At 41.1% G+C, this 19427-nt stretch overlaps 1 protein-coding gene across 1 annotated transcript in view; it reads right to left on the reverse strand.

Annotated features, from left to right (window-relative positions):
• Positions 1-19427, reverse strand: part of HSD17B2 (hydroxysteroid 17-beta dehydrogenase 2) — a 303859-nt gene that overhangs the window by 152401 nt on the left and 132031 nt on the right. The window contains exon 3 of the mRNA XM_085639054.1: positions 18775-18960. Coding sequence (XP_085495180.1) covers positions 18775-18960 — 186 coding nt within the window. The remainder of the gene's footprint in view (positions 1-18774; positions 18961-19427) is intronic.

Raw genomic sequence — 19427 nt, forward strand, 5'->3', positions numbered from 1 at the left:
CCCCCTACCGGACCGTTTAGGGGCATGGTCAGGTCTTTGAGAAACGTGGGGGAAGCCTCAAGGCCCCCACGGTCCCTGACAGCTCTCCATCTTCTGCAGGAGCCCGCATTGCTTTTGGGCAGATGGAGCTGCAAACATGCAGCCCCCTCTGCCGTAAAGCAATTCTGCGTCGCTTCATGGAAGCAAGAGCATTTTTAATGCTCTCGCTTCCATGAAGCGAAGCAGAGTTTGCTATGGCTTGGCAGGAGCAGTGCTTCCAATCTAAATTGTAGAACAGGGGAGGTGATGGTCCCTGGGGCCAGGGATCTGCAATGGACCCCTGCCTCTACATAATTTGTGTTGCAGGTAGGTAGAGGTCCCCAGGGATGCAGGGGGACCCTGCATCACATTAAATTAGCCTCAGGGAGGGGGCGGTTCCTTGGGATCCATAGGGGGGCTGGAGCGAGTGGTGGTCCCCAGGGCTGCAGGGGCCCGCATCTATTTTAATGTTTGCCTGCAGGACCTGACCTACCCGGGGGCTTAAAGAAAATGAAGCATGGGAGCCCGTGCTTCTTTTTTTTAAATTTAATGTGGCAGGATTCAAGGAACCTGTTGGACCTCCAGAGCAGGCCAAGGGGGTCAGGGTGTTTCTACCCTGCCCCCTTTTCTTAATTTGTAATTTATTTTTACCTTTTTTCTTGTGACTCGGTTGAAACAAAGCTGCCAACACCTCCTAGTTTGAAGTGTTGTCAGCCAATCAGATCGCAGGCTCGAGATCGGGAGGGTTCACTGATCCTCCGCAGCCATATTTGTATAGCTGAGAAATTTCACTTTGTCAGGAATTATTGAACAGATATACACCATTTATCAAAGAGCTACCTTTCTGCCAACTTTGGTGAGATTCTGTTCAGCAGTTCAGTACTTAAAATTAGTTGTTGTTAAAACTAAGTCGCTGTTGAGGCATCATTGTAAAGACTGACATTGTTTCGACTGTCGTTGTTCCATCATACATCCCACACAGGGAGCAGTAAGCAGCATTCTAACACTAACACAGCAATGCCCCATCTATGCCAACACATTTAATGGTGGGGGGGGGATCTTCTCTGGATTCTCTTAACCTCTCATGTAAATCTCAATCATTCTACATACATGTGTAACACTCTAGGGACAGTGTGTGGTTGTAACCAATGAAGAATACCCAGATAAACCGGTGAAGGCCAGTAGAAAGCCCGCCTCATTATGGGGTGCTGGTAAAAATGTCTTTGCCCCACGACTGCTAGTTATCTGCCATTAAGCACTGAATGCAATAGCTCTTAAAGTGACATTTCCTTACTTATCAATAAATCTTTAGGCTTTAGAACAATGGTGGCAGCAATACATTACTATTTAGCTATCAGAGCACAGTCCATCAAGTTGGTAGACTGAGAGGGGAAAAGAGGTTAGTCATTCATTACAGAATTACTATTCTACTCACTTGTGTTAAGTAACTTTTCCAATATTATCCTACACTTTATTCCTCTGAACTTTGAATGGATACTAGTGAAGGAGCAGAGGTTTAGATCATTGGCCACTTAGGACAATGCAGATGAACCAACAGCTTGTTGTAACAATGTTCGCTTTCGACTCCCAGTAATCTGTATTTTAGAACACTGTTATTTCAGAGGTAGAATGCATACTATGGCACTATCTTCCTCTGGATAAACAATATATATCCAAGAGCAAATCTGAATGACAGCAACAGATGTACTTTGACCTCCACTGGCTGCCAAACACTGCATTTGTGATTCACATAGGCATTTTGAAGTACCTAAAGTATTACTCTTGTAGTACCCATTTACGTATTCTTACATGCTTTGTGAATTGGGTCGAAACTTCCAACTCCCTATTTGTAAAAGTGTAAAGAGGACATAGTTCTTTCTATTTATGCTAATTGAACATGGCTATCTGATGAATTTTCCCATTTTTGATGGTTTGGGGAGAATTCATAAGGCCATGTTAGAGTACCTAACAATAAACTTACTACTGTAGTTCTATTTATGACTCCAAAAGGCCTTGGTGAATATGACCCAGCTCAAGGAAGACATGTCTTCCATTCACCATATTAAATTTGTTTTTTACAGTTTATTGCTCACTGTGCCCATATACACTGTGCTTAATTCGTAAAAAGAAAAGTGTCAGGGCTCTCGTCAGGAGGCAGTTTGCACCAGCCTATTTCTGTTAGCATCACCTTATACAGAGCCAACTACTAACCATCAACGTTGGGAGAGGATTTGGCGTAATGCCACAGCTGTCGACTTCCAGAGCTGGAGAACCAGGTTCGAGTCTCAGCGTTGGCTCAACATCCTGTGATTCTGGGTAAATCACTTAATCTCCCTGTAAATGAATGTGTCCTTAACTGGTGCTCATGAAAAGCACTGGTGTTGATGATTATGTGCCGGTGCTGAGCAGCGGAATTCACTGGATCAAATTAAGCACAATATATACAGTCTCCCATCTCCATTTCCCAATCCTTGGTTCAAAATTAAAAATTAGTTTAGGTTGGCTCCCCTTTTTCTGAAAAAATAAAAATAGAAAATCAACTAACGACTATCAAATGTACCTGATACAATAATATACTAAGTAATATTTTAGATTTACATTTCCAGCTCTCAGAACTAAAAATGAATGAATTCAAGCTTGGGTATCCTTTGAATAACCTTTGCCCCGATTCATTTTCCCTTATTTCACACCTACCTTCGGAAAACACCCTGCAGAGTTATCACAGTACGACTAAACAAGTGCCAATGTACACTTAGGAAATTTGAGGAGCTGTCATAAAACACACAATGAATGCATTCAGCTGACATTGCAAAGATAAATAGAAAAAAGATGAAATGGCATAGTATCAAAAGATTAACAGCAGATTCAAATAGCTCTCCTAAATACACAATGAGTGTAATATTATATTATCAGCCCACAACTGTGCTTATCCCTTTTCCTGGAAAAGTAGCAGGCACACAGACACCACCACAATAACAAACTTTCTATAATGAAATCTGTGTACTCCACATATTTAACAAATATTTAATCTACCACTCATGAGCCAAATCTGCAAATTAATATAATTAAACGCCTTGTAATGTGACAAACAGGCTTATCTTAGCCACAATGAAAATAATACACTCCCAGTTGGTAAAGATGTTTTAGAAACAAAGAAAGCTAAACACAATGTAAACATTTTTAATAAAGTCCAGAATTCTTTGGAAATTCTGTTCTTGGGAAAAGGGCTTTATGACACCTATTCTAATGTTGTTAAGGACTGCTCCGTCTTTCCCAGCACGGTAATTAACAAGAGTAGCAGTAAACGTCAGACATTATGTGCTAAGAAATTGAAAATGTCTAATATACTCAAGTTACCTAGATCAATGCTTATCCTCATTCAAGCCATCACGTCGAGTGCCAAGTCATAGAGAAAAGTGCTCATCACCCTTGTAGCATAGAAAGCATAGAGAGTTCTCCTTAAACCCATTAATCTGGCCAAGCTGACATTAGCAGGTGTACCCCATAATGATGACTAAGTTGCTAACTATACTTCACATCATTAACGTTGATCAGTTTAGATAAGGGTACACACCGAAATATACTTAGCAGGGATCAAGCACTCAACAATCAATGAGTGTGATCAGCCAACAAGTTTGCATTAGGATATATCACTGCAAGGTGTATTCTTCCTTTCAAATAAAGTGCTACATGAATCCTGAAATAAATGTTCATGACATTTTCTCCTAAAGTGCTTGTTCATTTAAAGTGGTAGTGCATGGATATACAATGCTGGTAGGGCTCATCTGTTACACCAGTAGTCCCTTTGTGTTCATTTTATACAAAATTAAAGTGCTACATTGTGTAGATCTGTAAGGGGCAATTCTAAAGTGCTAATGCATATGCATAAGGTGCTGCTTAATGTCCTAGGGTTAAAATTAGTCCTCTAAAATGTTAAAAACAAGATTTAAGTTTGTTTGCCCATATTGACTGTAATGTACTTGACTAGTTGCTACCAACATCAGATCCAATATACAATGAACCATAAAGTGCTGGAGCACAATAGTCAGGTTAAGACACCTGTTTGACATTTGTCTAAGGTGCTAGTTTATACATAATGATCAAATTAAGATTAAGTCATACATATTACTACATTTTACATGATGTAAAGAGTGGAAAATATGTTATCTACAAGGGTTTGGAGTTTTTTGAATCACAGAGCTTTCGAACCTTCGGGGGAGAAGACAAGTCACTCCAGTTTATAAGTGTACATGCAATTCTGCATCCAGGTTATGTCCCATTGGTCTTTCATTTCCTACTGACAGGATGAATCTTGATTCCATTCTTCTCAGCTGTAGTTCTCTGTCACTTTCAAAGAACTGGATATGTTTTGTTTTGCCTTTCTGTGCCTCCTAAAAGTGCTTAGCAATCGGATATTAGTCTTTGTTTCTGATCGCCCTCAGGTGCTGTTATATCCTAAGTTTCACCTTATTGACGGTGCTGCAGACATCGTGTTTTTACATGGGCATTGTGGGACATAGACCACGAAGTCAGAATTGCAGGTGATATGCTCTTTTATCTTTTCTAGTCTCCCATTTTGTAATCTATAGTCCCTTTTAATTACACCATGTTCATATGCCTTACATTTTTTACACTTAACAAAAGCCTGGTTGGTTGAGTCAGCTCTTCTTTAGACTTGTCATGGGGGCAAAGTGACTCCTGGTCAAAATATCTGCTAAGGAAGCAGTGCTTCTGTATGTTATGCGTGGTTGATCCTGTAGGGGCTGTATTCAAAGTTCAATCTGATCTCAGAGTATTCCAATGATTTTGCATTATCTTTCTGATTTCCCTATATTGTTGACTATAATCAATCGAATATTCCCTCCCTCGCTGTTCAAGATTTCCTCCTTAGGAACCAAAACTCCCCGGCTGAGTAGATGCCCATTTTATCGCTTCTGTAATTACCTCCGGTGGATATCCCCTCACAAGGAATCGTTTTTTCATGTCCAAGACTTCATTTCTGAAATAATTTTCCTCTGAGCAATTTCTACTCAGCATTTCCCCGCAGGGGATACTCCATTATAGTTTCTCAGGATGACCACTATTCCCATGCAGAATGATATTGCACAATGTCTCTTTTCTGTGCAATTTGGTACAGATACTCATGTTTTCCGATTAAGACTTCTATATGCAAGAAGGTGATGCAATCTGTGCTTATTGTGTGTGGAAAGGTCAAATTTAAGTTGTCATTGTTAAGAATTGCAATAGACTCCTCCAGGTCTCTGCCTTCACCCTCCCAGATAATGTAGAGGTCGTCAATGGATCGTGACCATAAAACCACTTTCTCCAATTTCTCCGTATCACTTTCTGTCCAAACAACTTTAGTCTCCCAATACCCCATCAGAAGGTTCGCGTAAGATGGAACAAAAGATGTACCCATTGCAGTTCCTTGTTGGTACCACTAGTGACATCCATTGATGATGTTATGAGTCAAACAGAATTCCACCATTTCTATCAGTAGATTGGAGTCAACTAATCGATAACTAATTGATCTGTCACGTAGGAAATGCTGGGCTGCTTTTATCCTATCCTCGTGTCTAATGGACATGTGCAATGAGACAACATCTATCGTGGCCATCGTATACGAGGCTTCCGCGGTATATGTTGGATTTTGTTTAAGAAGTCCATGGAGTCTCTGAGGTATGAGGGCAGTGCTGTTACATAAGGTGCTAGGAAGAGGTTGATGTGTCACAAAGTGTTCTCTAATAGAGAATTTACAGAACTGACTATTGGGCTAACTGGTGAGTTGAATAGACTAGTGTGATTAAGGAGAGATGTCTCCATGACAATTGTGTAACGCATCTATCTCATTGTCATTTTGCTAGAAACAGTCTGACAATATCATGAGTCCACAATGTGATAACGACATCGCTTATCATAATAGGCTATGTATTATAGCTTTTTAGACAGAATTGATGTTTTTATATTTTCTAAATAGTAGAACTACATGACTGTGATATGTTTTTATTTTCTAAATGAATTCAGTGTATCTTTAAATATGACTTGAATATTGAAAGACTCTATAGATATACTCATTACAGATTATTTTATTATCTAGATAATACTTGAATTTTTGGAAACCATACCCTAAAGAACGACACGATAAAAAGGAATTAGATTCACCATATCATAGAGGTATGCTAAGCAAATATGATTTTAAAGAATATTATGCAAAAGTGATGCAAAGGTTTACTCATGATTGATAATCAAGATATAAATGGAGCATAGAATATTGACAATGAGGATGTGAATTTGCATTACAACAAAACTATGTATTGTATACTTTTAAGTGAAGCCTTTTTGTAACCCTAAAGCACTTGACCACTATGTGGTCTTTAGGTAAATAGAATGTTATATACTTGCAAGTTAAGAAACTTAGATGTTAGGGGAGATATGACATGTACTGAGGAAATTATCAATTCAGACAACAACTGAATACCAAAAAATAATAATACTGATGCTGTCTAAATGTTTTTATAGACCAGGTCCTTTGTCTGTGTATGTAAAATGCTTTATGAATGATATGGTCAGTGAAGAATTATATAGAGCTGATATACTTTCATAAGCAAAGATTTGTATGTGAAGGAATCAATAATATGTTTTTAAAAAAATGCTTAGAAATGCTAAGATTGAATTCTAAAAACTCTTTCGTGTATGCTCTTTTGATAGCCCTGAAGAAGTCTCATGGGAGACGAAACGCGTTGGCTATGAAAATGTGAAATATGACATGGAAGAAATCTTCATACAAAATCAATAAAGAAGAAAAAGAAAAAAACTTATATGGTTAATGTGTCGTGTGCTTTATCAGAATTTTACTCGTTAACTGTTAACGATACAAAAGTATTTAGGTACTTGGAGATCTAACCATAGTACATAGTGCTGAACCTCCTGTGCATTTACCCATTGCAGTTCCTTGTTGGTACCACTAGTGACATCCATTGATGATGTTATGAGTCAAACAGAATTCCACCATTTCTATCAGTAGATTGGAGTCAACTAATCGATAACTAATTGATCTGTCACGTAGGAAATGCTGGGCTGCTTTTATCCTATCCTCGTGTCTAATGGACATGTGCAATGAGACAACATCTATCGTGGCCATCGTATACGAGGCTTCCGCGGTATATGTTGGATTTTGTTTAAGAAGTCCATGGAGTCTCTGAGGTATGAGGGCAGTGCTGTTACATAAGGTGCTAGGAAGAGGTTGATGTGTCACAAAGTGTTCTCTAATAGAGAATTTACAGAACTGACTATTGGGCTAACTGGTGAGTTGAATAGACTCTTGTGGATCTTTGAGAGAAAAGAAATTGTAGGTGTGACTGGATACAAAGTTTTAAGGAATTTATATTCATCGTCAGCGATTAGCTGTTGCAGATTCCATGATTCAAATTTTCCATGATATTCTGTTTTATATATATATATATATATATATATATATATATATATATATATATATATATATATATATATATAGAGAGAGAGAGAGAGAGAATCCTACTTTTTGTCAGATTACCTGCCCATTTGTGCCAGCTTATTCCCTAGATCTCATTAGTCCGGCACTATGCACTGATCGATTGTTGAATGCCCTTGTAGAAATCCTGCCTACTCTATAGGTAGCAATATACTCTTAAAGCTACTTATCAAGGTCTCTTAAATTCCAAAAACTCATTTAAAGGGCCATCACTTAACGAGATTGACCAATATGACACAATAAGATGAGATGACAGGGACCATTACACATCTCTTTTAGAAATACAGTATTTAGACCGTAGCAAGCACCTAACAATTAATTGACATTAACAATAGTGACCACCAAGCCACGTGCAATTTAAAAAGATAACTTGGATCACTTGGACTTGCCACTAGCCCCTACTGCTATGAAGTAATTTAAAGTTAATCTTCTTTTACAACTCAGTCATAGTTCAATTCTATTACAAATATAGAATCTTCTTTTACACCAAACACCCCCTTTGATGGGCCTATACTCCCCTCAAATAAACATGTGGAGTTTTTTGTTTCTACAGTTCCCTGAATAATCACCATAACTTGTTTATTTTTTTTCTAAAACTCTAAATTATTTTCACCAATTGTAGCCCGGGCAAGAGATCTTTTGGCGTTATATCATCTCTTCTCAAATAATCTTTTGATCCTCTCGAAACAAATCCACCATGTCTATATAAAGGATTTTATTCTTTATTTGTAGTGTTTATATATGCATCTTCGAAACAGTCACTCGATTGTTACTCACCAACTAACGTTTGTTTTGAGTGTTTTAATAAACGTCTTTACTTGTGGAATTCACCTTCTTTACAGAGGTCAAGCTTTAACACCATAGTGAAGATAAACATTTAATTAAAATACTTTGCCTGTAATTTGGCATTCAATTCACTTATTACCATCATTGGACAACCCTCGTATGTACTTGTCCTCGAGGTTTTCGGCTGCTTACAAATCCAGTTTCTAGAATATGCATCGATTATTAGGCACGTATTAAACAGACCACTTTTTTGCCATATTTCCCGATAATTATAAAAAAACAGTAGAATTTACAATGAATCAGCCGTGGCCACTGCGGGTAAGAGCGGTGGGGCCAGGTGAGGGGGGATTTTGAGAGATGACCACGAGGGAAAATGAATAAATAATTAATTTTCCATTGTGGTCATCTCTCGAATCCCCCCTCTTGGCCCCACCGCTCTTACCTGCAGCGGTCGCGGTTGCAGTGAATGTTGTAAATTCTATTTGGGTAGAAAAAAGCGGAATCTCTGCCCTGTATTTCTTTGTGATAGTAATACGGATTTACATGACCTTGGCTGCAACTCCCGTAAGAAAGAGGTCAAATGCCTCCTAAGTACTTACATAAAGTGCAACTTTCTCCACATGGCTTTTTCAGAGTGCTTGACAGAGGAGTGATGTGGTAAGCAGGGAGTTAGAGTGCAGACAAATAGGCGCTGCTGTGTTGAGTACAGTTAGGGCTATTCTAGATAGTTTGGGTTTCAAAGGTATCCTGAATCACATGCACTTGGGTTAAGATCTCAGATTTGTGTTGAGCGCATCAGAGACTATGTCCCTGAATGCCCAATATGTCTGCTGCTCTGTTTCATCGCTCTGAATGACCATTTGTGGGTCATGTGGGTGCATATGCAGCAGAGGACCCTTGCTGCAGCAGAGTGATGACGCATTTTCTGGAGGTGTGCTTGGGTTTAGACCCAGTATTGTTTATGGGTGGTGCACAGGATCTCGAATCTGTTCCAGGCATCGACATGGAGTCAGTGTTTTGCTGTGTTTTCTAATGGCTGGTTTGATATTGTCCCGCTTAAGGATTAAAGGGAAAAGTATGGCTGCCTGGCACTGAAGTATTTGGAGCCTGGAGGGAGGTAATATCAAACTTTTACAAGTAACTTTGACAACATTTACATTCCTTATGTGCAGTTCATGCTGCAATATTCAAGGAAGCAACATACAAGGAGGCGCAGAGGATATGAATTGCTTTTCCAATAATATTCTCAATAGACAGGCCAAAAGGTTCGATAATTGGGACCTTCTCTGCCACAACTTGAATGGCCTTTCATCACAAGTCTGTCATATGGCCCCAAATGTTTTATGGTTTAGCCTGGTTTAGCCTTTCTCTGAACAGTCACACATTAAACTTAGATTTTTAGGTCCATCCCTGTAATGTTGTAATCCTCAAGAACTACATTGGCAAATAAAACAACCACACACTTAGAAATAGTATTCATACATAACAGCAGAGTTCTACCTTCTTTAGCCTACTACTGAGACACATTTGCTGACTGGGAACCAGATGGCTCAGGAGAGCATAACAAGCATTAGCACAGCCAATAGGTCTTGCCTTTGTGATGTATTCTCTTTGCCAATGGTTGTTATATCCCAGGTGCACAACATTCGCAATGCTGTGCAGTGTGTTTAAAGTTTGTTTTTTTAAAACACATCATTTTGTTGCTGTATGAACCACGCATACACTCACCTACAAAATGAGACTGTATCTTTTTTTAATTTAGTTACAGAACCAAGTTGGATCAGTAACTAAGACGAAAATAAAATGTGCAAACGATTTTTTATAAACCGGGCGGAGGGAAGCAACATGGGGGAAGGTATGGGGCGACCGCTGATTGAACAAGTTTCTGCCAAAGTAATACGGGGTCGTGAAAACAGCAGGGTGCAGGGCTGGAAGGGACACAAAAGCAACAAAGGGTTTATGGAAAGCAACACAGGGAGTCTAATCAAGAAGGTACGAGTGCTTGCAGGGGTGTCCTAAACTGTTGCATTTTTTTATTGACCTAACAAGCGAGGCTAGAATTGTTGGTCATGATTCCTCGCCGTTCTAGACCTAGACTAAAATCTACACGACAGTAAGGTTAAACATTTATTTTCAAGCTGCAGAGTACCAATTGTTTGGTGCAGTATTTTTGTTATCACCACCACACTGAAAAAGCCCAAAGCATATAAGTTTTTAGCATGTGTTTTTGATCTGGCACGCCCGACTCATTGCAAGGATTTTTTTAACAATGGACTGCAAGTGACAGCTTAATTCCTGTGATCTGACTCCTGCATTCATGTCTGTTATATCTGACTCTGGGGCTGATCCTATCTTCCTTTCCTCTTGCCAGCGACTAGCCACATTTTGGTAAATTAAGGCCACCTGAAACATCCTCTAAGTGCTCCACCTCACATGTAGTGGCCCTGGAGCAGTAGCCTCTTGACCTCTGGAGGGTTATGGGGCTAGTGGTTTTTATTCCCTCTGATTTGGCAGTATCTGCCTACTTCCTTTGCATGGACAGCGTGCAGGCAGGGTGGGGGGGGGGGGTAGAAGGCACGGACAAAGGGATTAAACAAGGCACAACAACGGGAGGGAGGAGAGGAGGTAAAGGAGGCACCAAAGCACATCGTGCCTGTAGAAAGAGAAACTGAATGAAGAAAATAGTGCTCACAGTCTAAATAACACGTATTGTGTAACAACCGAAGTAAAGGGGCCAGTTGCCATGGGAGGTGACAAATTAAATGGAGGTGGTATTAAGGAGGGACTAACAAGCCTATTTATGAATCAGAAGCCAGCATTTAGGATAGACAATGACGCAAGCCAATGCCAAATATTTGCGGAGAGTGGGAAGGGCTTCTATTCGCTACTCCACCACAACAAGTCTCGCAGAGCAGCGCATGCGCGCTGGCTCTAGGCTCGACCTAAAAATGGAAGCAAAAAACTGTTCTCATCCCGGCTCCGGTTCTGGACCCAACCTTGTGCTCCTGGGCATCTGCTGGTTGTGAATCAATGACCTAACTACTCCAAACTGAGAGCCTTTGAAATAAAAACATCCTGGCAAAACAAAGCATTGTTTCCTATTTAAACAAAACCACCGCCTGAAAGCAATATATTGTAACTTTCAGCGACACTTGAGTCATGCATAGAAAAAAAAAATGGCATAATCCCTAATGAGAACACCTCAAAAATAAACGTGTGTGTTTAGCTACAAATAGACTGTCTGGACACTTGGAGTACTGGAATGTGTTTTATTTGCAAGCGTGCACAGCATTGCGACCTGAAATAATGTGCCTCCAGGCACTTTGAAGCTGGAGTGGAAGGATAAGGTATATTTATAAATCATATTACTGGAGTGACCTTGTGCATACATGCATGCCTTTATATGAAAACCTTCTAAATACAAAATACAGATATAATGTAGTCATTGGGAAAACCAGCCTTTACCCATCCATAGTTTATTACGAGTTTCCATGTTTTGCAAACGACAACTGTGACCTGGACTGCATTTGAAGCCGTAGGATTAGTAGGGTGGCTACAGTACTTTTAGCTTTGCTATTCCATATACCCTTCAAGATGCTTATTGTGTACTAAGAGAAAGCTTCTAAATTCGCAATTTTTATATTTCAAATATGAGGTATTTGCAAAATATAGACAGTTCCAATGTCATAGGCTGTAAAGTGACCACGACAAGGTAGACATAACTGTCAAACCCTAGTAACACACTCCTGCATTGGTATGTAAAATATGCAAAAAATGATGGTGAACACCTAACTGCTGTATATTATGGCCCTGTCCACATGCTGAACTTTTCCACCTATAAAATCACTGATTTCAGGTGTGTTACTCTCGCTAGTCAAATAAGACAAAAAGAACAAGCATAGGCAAAGCCAACAGGTCTTGGCAGTCCAAGAGCTATTGTCAAAGTCTTTTGACCATGTTGTACAGCAGGGCAGCAAGTCCGAAAAAAAGCAGTATATAGGGGTTACTGCTGGGCGCGATTTAGCATTTTTTTCATAGCGATATAAAACGGAATAACACTTTTTTTTCTAACTTTCAGCCATGCTGCATAGCAGTCTCGTTGCGGTACAACATGGCAAAAAGATATTGACAAAGCCAATAGCTCTTGCATAGCTTTGCCACTGTTTGTTTCACTATGTGCAACAAAAGTTATCCACCCACTTCAACAGCAAATGAAATAAGCCCACCCTCTAAATGCATATGGCTTTTGCCTGCAAAACTGATCACTGTGCCGCCCAAAAATGCCAGTAGCTAAATTATAGCATTGAACATGCCCAGGGCTCAAGCTCTAAAAAAAGTAGTGGGGGGGACTCACCAAGTTAGGCAGAATGGGTGTGACATTACCATGTGTGACATCAGAAAAAGTAACATCACAGAGCGACAACGCATTTGGCATAACAGGGGATGGCCTCACAACGCACGAAGTGGCATCAAAACCCATGACCTCACAGGAAGTGACATCAGATCTTAAGTCCTCACATATGTTTAGAAGTTCTATCATAAGTACATTTTAGTGCATTACAATATTTAACTAATTCGATTTTGCATTACGGCTGTGATAAAGCATTGACGCAAACCCGACACAAAATCTGGGCCTCAGCTTATACATTTATTTATTTTAAACCCTGCCGCAAAGAACTTGGCAACAAGGAGAAACATGGCAGTACATCTGTTCTGCTTAATTGATTGCAATGTTTGTATTATAAAATACCTTATGGGGTTAAGGCATCTGCTGCAGAGAGGCTTGTGTGCCAGCTAAGTCACAGGAAATAATAATAAGGGCAAAATAACTCTGGAGCATAACGTATTTGCTGGAGATATCTGATTTGCGGAGTCCTAGTTTTGAATCAAAGTACCATAGAGGGTTAATAGATATCCTGCAAAGAACAATATGTAAAACACTCAGATTTTTATTTTATGTAAATGGATAAGTGGGTTACGGCTTTTAAGACAGAGATCCTTTAGTTACTTGCAGTTCATGAATTGTAATCTGTTGAAAACTGGGCTTCTTTGCAGATGCCACCTTACTTTTTGCCACATTTTAGACTTCTAGATGCAGTTTTTTTGACTCCGATAGTGCACTGGGGACCTGCTAAGCAGGCCCCCAGTGCCCGTGCTCTTTCCCCTAAAAAGTGATGTGAATTGGTGCACCCTATTGGCAAGGTACTTTGTCCCATTATAAGTCCCAGTGGTACCCAGGTCAAGGGTGCTGAAGGGGTCACGAAAGCTGCAGCACTATATTGTGCCACCCTGTGCGACTCAAGTAAAAGTATGTCTGTACGTCTACCATTGCAGCCCTGCACCAGCAGCAAGTCCACTCGAGTGTGGCTCTGCACACACCAGTCACACCACTGCCTTAATGCTAGTAAGTCACTCTTAAGTTTGTCCTCCTAAGCCCAAGAGTTAGAGTGCATTATATTAAAGGTTTGGATATAGATGTGTATACATATATATCCCTGCAGTAACCCTGTAAAGCAAGGTTTTACTGTAAGTGACAGGCTGTCCATAGAGTAATATGGGTTGCCTACCAAGAAAACGTGATAGCCAGCTCCATTATGGAACGACCAAGGGGCATATCAACAACAACCGGCGATAATTATCGCTCAGCGCTCTTAGCGTGAGGATAATTATCGCCGGCTAGCGTGATTTTTTATCGCTGAGATAGCGTGCTATTAGCAACACTTATCTCAATAGCGATAAAAATCTACACGCTAACAGGCTAACGTGAGATTACCACTGGAAACCCAGCGATAATCACACATTACCTTGTTGATAGGGACAGGCAAACTTAGCCATGATATCCTCCTTCCATAGGATATCATGGCTAAGTCTGAAAATTAGCAGACGTAAAAAAGCAGCGTTAACCGCGGTTAGCGCTGCTTTTTTTGTCTCTAACAGGGTTAGCGACATTCTTGATAATAGGAGAAATGTCGCTTAGCGACATTTCTCCTATTATTTTACTCTGGAACGCCCCCTTTGCGTCTCATTAGAGATGCAAGGGGAAGCGTAGAGTAAAAGGGTGCTAACGTGCAAATTTGCGTGTTAGCACCCTGTTGTTGATAGGGCGCTAGTTTTATCTCTGCTTTTTTGGCTTTTAAAGCCAAAAAAGCAGAGATAAAGCCCTTGTTGATATGCCCCCAAATTATGTCATGTTTGGTATCAAACATCGTGCTTTTTCACCCCCAAAATGATTCTCGTGTCAAGGGTTAGCTGGCATTCACAGGGGTGTCACCCTGAGTGGGTGCCCCCATAGGATACAGTGACCCAGTGCATTGGCAGGCTTCCCCAAGCCGTTTGACACTGAGACAAGAGTCTCCCCTCCTAATGGGATGTTCTAGCGCTTCCCCAGGATGGAGACAAAAGCCTGGGAGGAAGGTCACACCTCCTTCCTCCTAGGAAGCCTAGTGTTTAGTCATCAAGGGGTGAGTCTTAAAGGCTTTCATCACCCTTTATATGTAATTCCTTGTCCCCACTTGAGGACAAAGCCCTTTCCAACCCAACAGGCAGGAAAATGTGTTATTCAGGAGGCGTACACCTCCAAAAATCTAGCCACACCTTTAAGGTGGGTTAGGAGGTATCTACAGTTCAGGAAAGGTTCTGTCATGTTGGCAGACCTTGAAATAGAGAACTCTAGGTAGAAAGGTGACGTACCCCGACAGGATACTGTCACCTCAGCGGTGGAGTAGCCACATGGACCAGAAGCCTATTGGTGACTGTCGCTCATGTCCTTAACGCCCCTAAACAAGGATTTAAGAGGCTCCCCCGGCTCCAGAACCTTCATTCTGACTTTGAATCTGAGAAGAGGCACAAAGAAGACACCGTCACCAACAACAGGACCTTGAACTCTGCTGCCTTGCAAAGATAGGACACTTAAGTGCCCTGAAGAGACCATATACTGGAACCAAGTGTTCAAAGTGCATCCGTTGCAAAAGCTCATTGTTTCCAGTAAGAGGGACTCCAGTGGATGCCAGAAATCGAAGCAGACTCCCTGCAGGAAAATCGATGTGCTGCGTGACAAGAATTGCGACCCGCTGGACCAGTCGAGAGCGAGCCCAAAGAGATGTGGTGTACTGCAAGACTAGAGTGGTAGTAACCATGGACTACATTTGCTGCAGCCAAGGCTTGGTGATCGGCAGTCAGGTGATCGACCCCTTGAGGGACATCTCCAGCCCGAGAGCAGCTCAAAGTGACAGCCATCGGCAACGACCCTGGTGCTGTGTCCCTGCATCCTGAAGTTGGAGTTGTCGAGTCTGTGGCAAAGAATCTTTGGCCTGACCTGCCCCGGTGACTGGCAGCTGCCAGCTACCTCTGCACCTGGAGCCGCCAAGCAGGTAGAAGAAATCCAGCTGTCGAACCAGAGTCCTAAGACCCCAATAGCCTCTACTCTCCATAGGTAGAGTGGAACTCCATCTCAAAGTGTGGTTTTGTCAAGTACTCCAGGTTTGGCAGCTCTTGCGGATCAAGTCACTTCTGCACCCGAACTCCCTGTGTGAGGTAACAAAGTAACTACTGTTGGAACTTAGTCTAGGGACTCGCATGACCTTAGCTGCAAGAGGGTTTGTTTGAACTCCCTCTGCAAATGACCGAGTGTTACCTGTGTTTTCCCCCACTGACTTCAATAGAACCAGTTTGATAGATTTAATGCTTTTATTTTTGAAGGCTTAAAAAATCCAAAACGCTGATTGCATGTATGATACAACTTTCATTTTGGTGCCTATATGTACATACAATCTATATTTATAAATTGGTGTCCAGGTGTCTTTCAAGTCATGTCATTTGATTATTGTTGATGCTGGTAGTGTGAAATGCCTAACACATGTTCCTCTGGGTATGCCTGACTGCTGTGTGCCACACTACCATGACCAAGCTGAGACTGCCAAGGGCAAATCTGAGGTCCATCTCTGTGTATTGGGAGAATATTACATGGTAAGACCCCCCAACCATACCACATCATATTCCACCTTGCAACATAATCCTTCTACTATAGCACAGTGAGGTATGAAGGACATGTGGCTTCTACACCTTGTAACCTTCACAGTCTTATGTAACACATCTTTACACATATGATTTATTAATGTCAATGTATAATCTGTACGTGTGATGTAAAGCGGTCTGACTCCCTGCACTGGGATGAGTGGTGCTAAAACGGTTTAAAAGAAATGAAACAAAATAGTGTATATTGTTACATGTCTAAATACTGGGGCAAACAACACATCTGACATTCTTACAGTGTATGCATATCTCTTATATACAGGGTCTAAACAAAGTCAAAATCATTTCTCTCTTAAGTACCTGTGAAGCGACAAGATGTGAGCCTTTGTTTCCCCTCCATTGCATTTAGGTGTGATGCTCCCCTGATAGCTCCCAGCCAGGATCATCCAACAAAAAGAGACCTAATGGCCCCATAACTTTGGCTCTTGTTATTGGTGAGAATTGGATAAGCCCCTTCCTTATCTGCATGTTGCTGCTCATAGCAAAAGCGGACAGCGTGCAGGCGCTGGTGAAAGTGTCCATGTGCAAGAAATTTACACCGGGACTAGTGCAGCATATTTCTGCGAATTTCGGAAGAAGGAAAGGAACGTGGCACTGCGCTGAAAGTAGCCAGATTTGCAGCAGGGTAGATGGTGTCTTCCCTCTGAAAATAGTGGGTACACCGGGTCGAGCCCTGGAAATGCCCATGGGGAAATCAGCACTGTTGCAGTGCGGGGAGCAAAATAAATGATATGCAATTTAATTTGTTCATTCTCGTCTGTAATTGGGGGAGATTTTGCTCTGTGCAGAGTCATTTGGGGACAGTCCACACAATCTGAGAGCTAGAATTTGTCCACCTTCAGTCAAAGATGTGCCTAGCTAATTTCTTTTCACAGCATTAGCTCAGGCACGGCCAGATTAGCTTGGCTATCCAAAGGTCGCAATGTACTCTGCATGCCACATTTGGAGAATGGGGTGATAGTGCCTTATGTTGTATTATCGAATGTTGTTGAAATGTTGATGCACATATTTTGAGCTCTATAGTACTTTCCCATGTACATTGCAAGATACATGTTTTTCTTCTCATACTTTAAAGTGTGACCAGAGAAACTTCTGATGGGACAGAAATGGCACTGTAAAATATGTAGGAGGAATGCGGCGTTATGATGCAGTGGAAGCCTTGTATTAAAAATATACAGCAATTTATCTGTTATTAGTGACCATTTATATACTGTGCACGTCAGAGCTGTCTTTTAGAATTAAATATTTGGAATTGTATACATCCACAGACAGTGCGTAATACATTAACAAGAGAAGAATTAAATTCTTGATCAACTAGCCGGAATTCAACCTTGTGCTCATACAAGCTATGAGCACAAATGTGCTACATGTGCATTGTCCCACTGAGCTGCCTTACTATAATGTTATGGAAGATGGTTTCCTACAATAAAGACATTGAGGAGAAATACAGTTCGATACAGGAATTAATTTTGGAGTTCATAAGCTTTTCTTTCATGCTGAACGAACAATATTAACAACAGCTACTTGCATTGTCTCACATAAAAATACTTGATTAACATTCAAGGAGGCTCAAAGAAATTGTGGGAGCACTGTGAACACAAGAGATATATAGAAAGCATGTGCCAATATCAGAACTACTCATGTTAGGTGTTCTGATCAGTCCAGTTCAAGATGTGACAACTAACCAGAAAACACAATGAGAATGGACAGCGCCAGAAGTTGAAAACGGAAGAACATAACATTGTTCAGGCCAAGTTACTTGTGGGGAGCCCCAACTACCACATAATTGAAGATCAGAGACTCGGAATAAACAATTGAAGCGTACAGCCTACATGAGCATAAACACATGCACAGGGACACGCAAAAATCAGTCCTTTTAAAGAACAATATTACCTTGGCGCTATGGCTCAGTTTGCTATTTGCCAGTTCATTTGAGAGTGCCAGTGTTGACCCTGTGTATAGTAGTCAAGGAAGTAGTCAAAATGGAGCATGGAGCAAATAAAAAAGAATTAAGATAATCAGCGCTCCAAGGAGGGCTAGTAAAGGCAAAAAAAAGGAGTTCCTAAATTGGGCATAAAATGAGGGATAGTGTACTTGGTCCATGCTCCAAGGGAGGGGTAAACACACGAAGAGGCATGACATGTGCATGCCATGGGCAAAAGGGGAGAAAGAATGGAAGAGTGACAATTAAGCCAGCAGCCAAAGTAGATACAGCATGCCTCTGTAGCCCACATAGTTGATACAGCTGAAACCTAAAATAGACTACAACACCAAGAATGCATTAGGATTTCACAGGAAAGTCAGGGACTGGCAACTGTGTCCATAATGATTTGGAAGGAGGTGGTCACCATAAAGCAATAGGTTTCATAATAATTTCAGAGAATTCCTGCCAGCGTGGTGCGGAGCTGCAATGCAGGAACGGCTCTTACCTGCCATACTGCAGACACTGATAAGCCTCCCCTTGGCCTTCCGGAGCAATGGAAAGAAGGTTTTAGAAATTCGAACAGCTCCAAAAAAGTTCACATCCATACAGTTTTTGTAAACACTGAGGGGTAGCAGTTCTCCATCTCCAACATATCCAAGTACCCCAGCATTGTGGATAATTCCCCAGAGGCCTGGAAGAAGGGAAACAAACAATCGTTATTGTCAAACCAATAGAGAAAAAGACAGGGCACAAGTCCCCAAAAAAATGACGTAGGTGGGACCAATCCATTTATGCAGTATGCAAGTGACATCGTGGTGTGTGACATCACAGCGCAGGATATCACAGAGCATGACATCACAAGTGGCACCACAGGAAGTGGCTACTCAACCCAGGACTTCAAAGGAAGCAACATCGCAAGTGACATCAGATCTTAAGACCTTGCACATATGTTTAGTAGGTTTGTCATGAGTACATTTGAGCGAATTACAATATTTAAACAAATGCAATTTTGCATCGAGATTGTACTAAGCATATGACCCAACCCTGATGCAAATTCTGGACCTCAACTTAAACATTTATTTTTTTAAACTGTGCCACAAAGAAATTGGCAACAAGGAGGAACATGCCAGGAAATCTGTTCTGCCTCATTGGCCGCCA

Source organism: Triturus cristatus, chromosome 12 (assembly GCF_964204655.1).
Source record: "Triturus cristatus chromosome 12, aTriCri1.1, whole genome shotgun sequence".
Classification (NCBI taxonomy): Eukaryota; Metazoa; Chordata; class Amphibia; order Caudata; family Salamandridae; genus Triturus; species Triturus cristatus.